This window comes from Grus americana, chromosome 1 (genome assembly GCF_028858705.1).
Source record: "Grus americana isolate bGruAme1 chromosome 1, bGruAme1.mat, whole genome shotgun sequence".
NCBI classification, from domain to species: Eukaryota; Metazoa; Chordata; class Aves; order Gruiformes; family Gruidae; genus Grus; species Grus americana.
The window spans coordinates 138,284,781-138,296,129 of record NC_072852.1 but is presented as its reverse complement, the minus strand read 5'-3'; the positions used below and the strand labels follow the sequence as shown (position 1 = coordinate 138,296,129).

The 11,349-nt window shown below is 39.3% G+C and overlaps 1 protein-coding gene across 7 annotated transcripts in view; it reads right to left on the bottom strand.

Moving 5' to 3' along the window:
• Positions 1-11,349, bottom strand: part of MID1 (midline 1) — a 272,856-nt gene that overhangs the window by 23,747 nt on the left and 237,760 nt on the right. For all 7 annotated transcript variants that reach the window (XR_008579693.1, XR_008579697.1, XM_054846079.1 and 4 more), the window contains exons 8-9: positions 3,330-3,491; positions 781-988 (exon numbers count right to left, since the gene is read on the bottom strand). Coding sequence is in view for 5 of the 7 variants with exons in the window: in XM_054846079.1 (XP_054702054.1) it covers positions 781-988; positions 3,330-3,491 (370 nt within the window). In the remaining 2 variants the exon portion in view is untranslated. The remainder of the gene's footprint in view (positions 1-780; positions 989-3,329; positions 3,492-11,349) is intronic.

Here is an 11,349-nt window from a genome sequence, read left to right as displayed (position 1 = left end):
ATTACTCTATTTCCATTCCTTAGCGCTGGTACAGGCAAACAGCATTTTTCTTGTTTGAGACAGTGGGCATACCTGAAGACCTTACTGATTTTTCCATTCCATTAACTTCCATCATGATGGTTGCCTTTGAATCCCAAAGGATGACATCTCTTCCACTGACTAAAGGGCCTCTGCAATACACCCCTGTATCACACAGAGGATCATTCAGGAGTGGAGGAATGCACTCCTCCATTTCCTGCCCCTTGCTTCAAACCCTGGGGCACAGACCTACAGCTCTGCTGCTCGGTGCCCCCTCCCCAGAAGCAAATCCGACCTCCACCCCTGTGAAACTGGATCATCAAATTGTCCTCTTTTTTTTTTTTTTTTTTTTTACTGAAGGACGGTAAGATTTTTCATGTTTAGTAAATAAATGATTGCACTTACAAAGTTCACTCTGTTGTATAAACAAGATGAAACTTTCTGAGCTCTCCAATTCAATAAAATCTTAAAATTTACTGTATGTGGGTTCAAAAAGCAACCATCCTGAATCATGAAGGAAAAGTCCTGTGAGGACTGCTAAATATAAAGACGCTCTATCTATCAGACTTAGTTCCGGAGTCTGAAAGTGCTGGAGATTGGGAAAATAGTCTGACAAACAATGTGAAAGTATGTGTTTGTCTTCCTCTTGTACCATTCCCCATGCCTCTGCCACTGGTCTCTGTCAGACAAACTGTGCTGGGACCTGCATGGACTTTTGGTGTGAACTAGCGATTCTTTTCACGTATATTTTTATATACCTACCACGTACTCCCACTTATAACCACTTCCCAGTAATGCCGCCCGCTGTCAATGAACACATTGCCAGCTACTCCGTAGCTCCCTTGGCTTGTGAATCGCTCCGGTGTGTGACTCTTCTTGGAGGATGTTTCGTCACGTTCCACTGTCAAGTTATCATGAGACACTTTCAGTTTTCTATGAGCAGATTTGGGGTCCAGTTTAAATGGCTGACCTAGAGAGGCAGAGACAAAGATGGCAGAAGAATGGTTTGGCTTTGATTTTGAAAAGGAGAGTGGATTAGTGAGCCTCTAAGAAGTCCACAAGATTACATAACCATATTAATCTCCTCCTCTGAAGTGTCCTTGAGATAGACTAACCTATTCTGCTCCCTGCAATAGCTAGTTTGCATTGTCAGTTTACTGTCAATCTCATTGTGCACTAACTTCCCCGTGTCGATAATCCCTGAAAAGAGCCCTGCATAATCATCATGCCCATTATCTCTGACCTAGAGGTAACCCGAATACTCTAATTCTTGCATGTAATTGAAACCAATATACATGCTAATAAAGGTCTGAGGGTTGCTTTTTTCACAGCATATTAGATTTAGAATAAGTTGCATTTTATTAATTCTCTAGGGACAAAGCTCCATAATAACATCTTCATCTTTACTACAAAAAAGCATGATTTCAAATCCCACAAAACTGGTTTGAAAATAAGAAGCAGCACTAGCCTTGTCTGTTCATTCACTCACAGCTTTATTTATAACAAGCACAGTTAACAATTCAGGATCGCTTTGGAAGGATGCCCATGTGGCGCTGGATACTGTGCATTAAAAAGAAGGAAGTGAACTGTAACTTGGTCCAAATAATATGGTGTAAAAACATTACTGAGGTTGTTGCTCTTGGCAAGTATCTTCGGCTGTAGCACAAGGTTTGTAGACAATAACAGGAAGCTTTTTGGTAAACCGAACCCTGTAGATATATAAAGCCCACCACAATTCTGACAGGCTTGCTCATTGTGTCAAAAAGCAGAACGATCATTTACCTCCACCAGGAGACAACTAGGAAAGTATGACTCTATGAGTGGTCCAGCAAAGTCCTTTTCCCTTCTAACTGTCTTTCATATCAAGGGAAGAAAAATGAAAGTGGAAGATTTGATGACATGCACAGAAAACAGAAATGAGCACTCTCATGAGATCTGTGTGAAGCACTGACACGTGTACTTCAAATAAGATGCAAATTGTTCAGAGTTTACGAAGGAACAGTTAAGCATTTCTCACGCAGTAAACCTGAAAACTTTAATGTGGGGGCTAAGAAGAAATTAAGTTCATCTGAACAGTGACAGTCAATATGTGTTGGTTCAGAGCTCTAGGCAATCTGAAAATGCAGACATTTAAAATCGGAGATGATTGAGGCAATACTAATTCTCAATTAACATTATTAAAGATGGGTCAGGAATTAGATAAGGAGTAGTCGGTAGCAGTAAAATACCTACAGCCTCCCTCTCTAACTGGTTAGTAGTCTTTGTGTTGCTGAAGCAGTATCTGAAGGATGTCTTTCTCTGTACTGAAGTGTATCCGGTCACGTCATTTCTCACAGTCACCTGAGAGATTGCTTTTGTGCCACACTGGGTCACAAAGAGACAAAAGGATAAAAGATTGCCATTTCCAAAGGGGTCCTCTGGCTATGCATTTGCTTGTAGGTTACCAGGTTTAACAATAAGCAGATTCTTGGTAGCAGATGTGGGGTTTGTATGAGCAGCTTTTACTCAGAAATGCAAGCCAGGTTAATAGCGGAAAGGGGAAAATGAGAAACGTGTATGTGCCATTCCCTGCAGCCTCCTCTTTGCAACACTCAGTATCGTCCCTCTTCGAGCACCCGCCCCTACAATAAGCAGATTTCAGAGGATGCACAAATCCCACTGTTCCCTTTCCAGTGCTCAGAGCTGCCTGTGATGACTACATGACTGAGGGGTTGGCTGGGACGCAAGAAGAAAAAGGCTGAAAACCAGTCTTAAAATTGCTATACTACATCTGCTAATAATTTGTGTAACCATTGTTTTTTTGAAGTGGAATCTCTGACTACTCTACCACCTTGTTGAACTCCATAAAAAACTGAGGGAGATGCAGTTAAGAAACTTTTCCAGTGTCCTAAGAAAGAGATAATTTTGGAGGATAAAATTAAACTAGCAATTATCTTATGAACATTATACAAAAATAAAATGTTTTATTGCAAACCTAAGAAAAGTTCTTGCTTTGTAGAGGAAAAAGAATAGAGAGGACATTAAAACAAAACCACAAAAGAGTATTTTCAATCATTTCACATGTGATGCTCTGTTCCTAAATGATATTTCCAGTGACCAAACTACAGATGCATCTCTCAAAAAAAAAAGTAATTTCTGCACTACTGAAGACTCTGGCAATCTTGAATTAAGTTAAATAAGTGGCTTTCATTGTGGGAAGCATTTTAAACAAGTTAAACTGCTCCACACTCTTGTATCTTCCAAAGATCAAACCTAAAAAGGAAGGCAAGAAAGGAGAAGAATGCGTGCGTGCCAGATTTCGCATTACTCACTGTTTGTCTTGAGTTTGCCAGGCTCGCTGCTTCTGCTGCCCGCCTGATTAATGGCCTTAACAATGAAGATGTACTTCGTGCCACTCTGCAACCCGTGCACTGTGTAGTGGTTTTGTTTGATATTGGGAACAATCATCCAGCTGTCGGCTGAGTTGCATAAACCTGCAATTTCAAACAGAGCACATTAGTCATACCATACTAAACACTTTCGAACGAAGGAACATTTAGAGCACCCAAGGACTGATATGAATTTTACTTCTGTACCTTCTAAAGTGTTGTTACATTCACTGAGTCGCTACTTAATTCCACTAACTCATTTCATCAGCCCTCAACCAAAGTACCTGTCCTGGTTTCAGCTGAGATAGAGTTAATTTTCTTTCTAGTAGCTGGTACAGGGCTGTGGTTTGGATTTAGGATGAGAATCATGTTGATGATAACACACTGATGTGTTTAGTTGTTGCTGGGTGGTTGTAGTGCCTACACTCAGTGAAGGACTTTTCAGCTTCTCAGGCCCTGCCAGGTGCAGCAGAAGCTGGGAGAGCACAGCCAGGACAGCTGGCCCAGGCTGGCCACAGGGATATTCCATACCATAGAACATCAGGCTCCCTATAGAATTGGGGAAGCGAGCCGGGAGGCACAATCACTGCTGAGAAACAGACTGGTCATCAGGTTGTTTTTGCAGGTGGTGAGCAATTGCATTTGTGCATCACTTGTTTTATATTATTATTGTTGTTGTTATTTTCCTTTGTTATCTTATTAAACTGTCTTTATGTCAATCCATGAGTTTTTTCATTCTCCTCCCCATCCCGCTGCAGGTGAGGGGGGGACCTGAGCGAGTGGCTGAACCTTTTAAGTTCTTGATATATGAAGTCAACCATAAAAAATGAAAATTTAAGAAATGACTCAGTGGAGGCATGAGCAGTCTGAGATTTTCCATATCCCGGCACAAGGAATTCTTTATTGCTTAAGAACTAGAGGATTATGGAGATCCCATCAATCTACCATGTGGATTAATGAACTCAGTTTAAGCCTCAGAAAACTAATGTAAGCAGTAATGCTAGGGGGGCTGGGGAGGCACCTTTGCTGACAGTCCCCAGGTATGCATTCTTCAGGACCTGAAGCAAATCATGGGAGGCCAAAGAGGGTAGAGCGTGGGCTCCAGAGCAAGTTTTGGCTCTTACACTCCAGACTTTGCCAGGATGTAATCTAAGCCAGTAAATTTAATGGATGCAACTTCTTGATTTATGTCCTCATGGTTAGATGTCAGCTGGGGAAGAGTTGGATGATTTTCCAGTTACAAACTTTTTGGGTTATGTTTGATGCCTACCACAGAAGTATAATATGTAGGAAGTAAGTAAAATAAGGAAGGAGAAATATCATCTGCAAAACAGGAAAGTACTCCATTAAGATGAACTTATTCGTCTATATAAATTTTTCCTACTGTGAGATAACACTGCAATGGCAGTATACATTTTGAACAGTTTCTGGTCTAATGGATCCCCAGTCTGATAGCTCTCTTCTTATAAATGTTTACATAAATAACAAATTTAACATTCATGAAGTGTATATCCATTCACAACCTTTTATGTAGCTACACAGCTAGAAAAAGATATATGCAAGTGGAAGTGTATGCATGCGTGTGCATATGTAAGACTGGATTAGGAACCTGACAGACTTATTGGTCTCTGCCTTTACTGGGTATAGAACATGTTATGAAAGCTATTGTGTTATTAAAGAATAGCTTTCAGCTTTTAACTCATGTTTTACCAGCAAACCAGTAAGTACTAGCGAAGAGAACCTTTTAGAAGTTAGTAGTAATTTCAGCTCTGCATATTAGGTAATACAAAATCTTTATGTAAAGTAAAAATTAAAAGGCTGCTGGGCAGAAAACTTGAAAGAAAAAGACCTGTGATACAGACTCATAGACAATTCATAACCATACTGGGAGATTCCTTCCTCATTTGGAATGTGCTTTTCATAACAAAAGATCGTTAGAAACAGAACTCTTATCCCAAATTTCAATCTAAGAATTACGTAGCTTTTATCTCAAAGTTCTCTTATATTACATAGAATCCTTGAGAGAAAGGCAGCTGTTCATCCTGCTGCTCAAATGGGTAACTGAGGCACAGTTTTCGGTGGGACTCCTATCACCTTGGCATCTAATGAAGAGCTGCAATGCCTAATATATTTTTCTGGGCTCTGATGAGAGGCAAAAATCAGTGAGTAGTTTCTTTCACTTCTCCAGGTGTGAACATCGTACCACAAGAGCCTCTCTTTTCTTAGCCACAGAGGAAGCCTAGGTGACTAGCACACGTGAGATGTCTAACTTCAGGTGTCTGAAATGAGGTGACATGAGCCTTCCCGACACTGATTTGAAGTCTGGAAGTCTAAACCTGTGGCTGAATTCACACATGGGTTGTGGCCTTTGGACCACGATTTACCAGAATAAGAACATTTCTTTGTTACAGTTTCCTGGTGTAAAGTAAGAAAAAAGAATTCTAGTGTGTTCCTTGTGCTCCATCCTGTGAACATCCTGACCATATACAGCCTCCCTATATATCAGCTACAGGGGATTCAAACAGTTTGCTATATGTGGATAGAAGCAGCAAAGAAAACCAACCTTGCAGCACTGTTTTTTCTCAAGACTATTGAAAAACTAGATCATATAGAGCGATCATCTGTCTGCCTCCTGGGAAAAAAGAACCCAGTGTTATACTCCATGAAAACCCCAGTTGTGCCTAGCACCCGTAGTAAACTGCTCATAGCAACATCAGTCCACATCTTGTTTCACTGAACCATACCTACTGAATGGTATTTATTTTTTTAGGCTGGGTGTGAATGGGTTTCCTAAGAGGAAGAAGGGAAGTAAAAGCAGCAGTTTCCTGGCATAAAATATTTCACTGACTGCTCAGAGCAATCCTCATCTTTTCCCAATAAAAATTTGCCACAGGTGTTAGAGTAAAGGCACAGTTGTTCTGTAGCTGAACTACCACATTGATACCATCACTTACCTGACTTGTAGGTGCTATTGCAAAATAAGTGTTAACTTAAAATAAACCAAAATGAAGCACTGGATTTAGAGAGAGCCTGGGATGGCCAAGAAATACCTCTGATGGGGTATCAAATAATATATGACAGTAAGTGGCATGAATCCAGACAGTGGTCCTGGAAGTATCTTCTCCTTCAACAACCACACTGTGAAAGCAAAGGCCTATGGTATACGTAGGCCATGTATAAACAAACCCTTATGCAGACACAGAAATGCCCAGATTTTTTGCTAAATCGTCTCAAAACTAGATTTGTATTAGTCACTACAATTCTCTAAAGGGCACATTTTTCAGACTTGCATTACACTTTTTATGTTACCCTCTAGAGGCTGATCGCTCCTTAACAAGGTATATAACTTGGATCTAAATAGATATATGAAGGACTGTAAAGGTACAGCTGCGTTGCTATGAGTCTCCTCTCCAGTCTGTCTTTTCCGCCCATGTATGTGGATTTACATACCTGATACTCACTAGTCTGTAAATACTCACACAGGGTAAATTATTATATTATTAAATAATCCAGTTAATGGAAAATTTAGATTTCTGTACAGAAGGCAGAGCCACAATAATTTTAGGTATTGCTACATATTGGCTCCTGCTGCTGGGGTTAATGGCAAAATGCTCACAGGCAGGTGTACCTTCATCCCACCTGACCTCCAACAAAGAGGAGAGTTCCTGAGCTAGGACCTTACCTATCTGCATAGTCAATAGAGAGAGTTGAGAACCCTTCATTTGACCTGACTCATGTTCTAAGGGAAGACTCTATCCTCTTTGATGACACAAGGCACGCTGGGTTTCTTTTGTTTGTCCTTCCAGTCTTAGGCACCCCAGACTACCAGTGTACAATAAATGTTGGACGTGCAGTGACTGACTGGGTTACTTTGCTCAACAAACCTTGCTGTCCCAACAAACTCAGCTCTTGCCTCTGCACCAAGGGGCTCAGAGATGTGTCCATGTGATTCCTGACTGTGAGCTATTTGATAACAGGCTTTAAACTGAACTTTGATTCTAGAAATCTTGGGAATGAAGCTTTGATGGATGTCAATCTACAAGTCCAAAATCCTTCAGAATGGAGAATACTAACTAGTGGCAGCCAAGTTAAGCATTTAGGTATGAAAGAGTATTTTGTCACTACATCAAAAGGATTTGTCTCCAGTTCTGCCCTATCAGGACAGCCTTTCTTCTCTGAATACAAAAGATGATTAAGAAAGTTCAGGGAAATGAGCAAGCAGCCTGGTAACGTGGGCATCGGGGGCTAGCGCTTGCCCCCTCAGCTCCCTGCCGGTGGCAGCAGGCTAAGTGGAAAAGCACATATCTTCTCCTCAGTGGCACAGCAGCAGGAGCTAAGGGTCTTCTATTGTACGCACTCCTAATCCAGGCTACATTCAGGTTTCTTGTTTCAAAAACCCAGGGCTTTTTACAGAGTTATGCAGGTGGTAAAACAATGTATTTTAAAACTGTAGCCTACAAAAATGTAGAGAATTTAAATTACATCCTGGAATCGTGCAGTGAGCACAGTGATGTCCGTACAGGATGTGTGAGTTTTCAAAACAAGTTTCTCAGAGTCTGGAGGTAATAATTTGTAAAGCTATTTCCCTGGTGTTGGCTGTTGATGCACTTTAAAAAAACAGATGGGAAAAATCCCAAGGTGTAAATCCTCCTAAAATTTACACTGGCAGATTTTAATAAAATATATCTTCTTGAAAACTGGAAGAGGAGCACAAAAGTCATGGGAAGGTTATTTAATCTCTTGAGTATTTTAATTATTTTAAAATGCTTTATTTAAATAAATTATTACCAATTGAAATTGGTAGAACAAATACAGTAGGTGAAGGTAACAGATAGCTCTCCACCCCCACTCTGCATTCCCACGTTAAAGAAAATAATAACGCAGGATTTCTGCAAAACACATCACTTTTTTTTTTAAGAAATACACTCTTTTTATACTCTTCAAGAGGCAGAAGTTGTCTCGCTTTTATCTCAAACTTGCTTTTGTGCCATGAAAACATACTCACTAAAATCCTCAGTAGCAATCTGAAGATTGTACGGAATCTGTTTTTAATAAATTAATTGCAGAAACAGACAAAAGCTAGAATATTAAAAAATTAATTGGTGAACCATAAACTTATTGTTTCTCATGGAAGCTTGGGCTTCTAATTGTCTCAGATCTCTCAGCAAAATCGTATCCTACCTCATAGGAAGAGTAACACTGGGAAGGTTCTGACAGTACAGTGTATCCTTAACACAGTGAATTTTAGTATTTAGCCAATGAAATTAACTAACTAACCTAAATTCCAGTTACCAGGAAAGAGAGAATTATTGACTGCTTTTTGTCTTGAAGAGACAGAGAGATGTGTTTTTCATGAAGACATCTTGTATTGCAGCTGTCAAAAAGCTGGGTGTTTAAATTTTAACCTTCCTGAAGCACACTGAAGCAATTCCATGATGTTAAAAAAATGCATACTCAATAAATACTTGAAAATTTATTGAAATGGATAATGAAATTGTAATGCATGTTAGCTAGCTAGTGACAAAGTGATGTTAAAAGTCTTTACAATATTCAGATTGCAGGTGATTAGCTGCCTCTCAGAAATATAAATGTGTGAACGGTATGACTGAGAACAACTGCTTTAGTAAAAGCCTGCTTAATTTAAAGTTCTGTATTGCTCTTATGCACAGAACAGGGCTGCCAAACATTTAATAGCCAAGCAATTTGGCCACATTTGGAAATAATCTTTCCTGTATGAAATAGGATTCAAAATGAAATACTCTAGTTGGACCTTTTCCATCAAATGTTAACTCTCCAATTTTTCAGTTAATAAAAAAGAATATAGTTGATTATGTTGGATAGAAAATACACTAGAAAAACATAGCATTGCTTGTTTTTGTTACTGAATTCTTAGCAATCTCTGAATGATATATGCCTCTGGTGGGGGAAATGTACTGAGGAGTGGAAAGTGCAGTCAGTCTGGCTATGTGGTTTTCAGAAACGGATTCCAAAATAACAACTTCCATTAGCACGGTAGGTGGGTATGTATGCAAAGTGATTCCTATTGTCTCAGGGGAAAAAAGCTTGTTGGTTTAATGCAGTACTCTAGCTACTCTCTCGTGACTAATTCATAGCTACAAAAACACAGAATTGAAGATGATCTATGAACCTGTTTACATTATCTGCTACAGGCAACACACAATACCAATGGAAACTTTTTGGGCTATGACAGAGAAATAAATTTTAAAAAATAATTATGTGCAATAGCATGCAAATGCCATAAATAGAAAGAAATTTGTGCTCATCCAAAATCTATTCCATTAAAACAGGATTTAAAAAAAAAGATCACCTAGCCTCAGTTCATCAAAACACGGTGGCTGCAGTGCAGTTCCTGCTAACGCCACTTACAGTGAAAATAGCTCTCTGTGTTACACCACACTGTTAGGGTACACTTCGATCCTCTAGGGGCAATCATGGAAAGTCATCTATAAAAGTTGGGATATTAGACCCTTATGCAGGACAAATAATATAATGCAACAAAGTGAAGAAATATCTGAGCAGTGTTCTGAGTAAAATCAGGAGTTTAGTGGGCAAATCTCCAATACCAGTAGAAGTTGGAATGAACTAGGAGAGTCCCATGTGTTAGAAACTTGGGCAGATCTGTACCAGTTAGATTTGGCAGGAACATCTCCATTGGAGGTGTTCAAGTCTACATTAAATAATGAGATTAGAAAAAAAAAAAAGCTTTACAACATTTAGAAAACTTTTCCACATATACTTATATATGCATGTATTTAATCTGGGTTAATATTATAGCTTTCAATTAAACTGAAACTAACAGCCAGGATATTTGTGTAAGAGTTATTGCATTTTATTTATTTTTTTTTTAAAAGGCCAGTTCTTTCATTTCTTTCTACTGTCATTTAAGGTCTGCAGAGCATTTTGTAAACAAAGTTTCTTACAGTGTTGATTTGTTTTCTCTTCAAACTTTTGATAACATTTTTGCAAAGTGATAAAATGAAAGTTCAGACTGCACACTAAGCACTTCATGTTATACCCCAAAATTATCATATTACATCTCCGAAAGTAGACTAATTGATACATCTTTTGCAGATCAAAGCTTTTGCCTTCACATGGGAAACCTGCAATATAGCCTAAAAATGGCATACCTTGTTATTTATTCTCTAGTAAGCGAAGAGTAAAACCCCATATCACAAAGGTGTGGAAATGGCACACCTTTCTGCTGCCGTGTTCACACGTAGTGCCAATAACTGACTTGCATAAAGCCTTCTAACATAAAGCCACAGATGAAAATGGATCAGAAAACAAGCAACGTACTGTGTTATCATTAATACCTCTCTGCTCAGTAGTGATTAATCAGGGAAGCTCTTCCTTCCTTATCTATCACGCTCCAATTTGTTCCAAATCACTATTAGGCCTTTTCGGTATCCAGCTTGCTCAGATGTAAAAATCTGTTGAAGGTTACTTGGTCTTTTCAGTAGTCTTAAATTTTACAGGGTGTTGTCCAAAATTAGGCTGTTTAGTGAAATACTAAACGGAGGTTTCAGCAAAACACTCATCAAACTTTCAACGGCCCACCTGATTTTGCAGTCAATCCTGAATACCATGATATATTCACAGTGTGCTACTTAAAAATGGTTTTAAAATGCCAGTGCCTGATGCCTCGGATATCCTTTCAGATGGCTTGGACGACTAACTCCAATTTAGCAATGGAGAAAATGAAGTGCTCACACCCACAGAGGAGTCAGTGCAAGAGTTTGGCTCAGTACTGAGACTTGGCATAGACCATACCATTTTTCTGCTGATATAAAGTGTGTAAACACATCCACAGCACTGACTTTCATCAAAGCATCTCAACAAATTTTGTAAGAACAAAATCATTTCTGCGCTGGGTCAGAGCTAAGCCTATCTAGCTCAGTGCATGCCCGGGGTATCTGACAAAAGTGAGAGCGTAGGAAGGTGT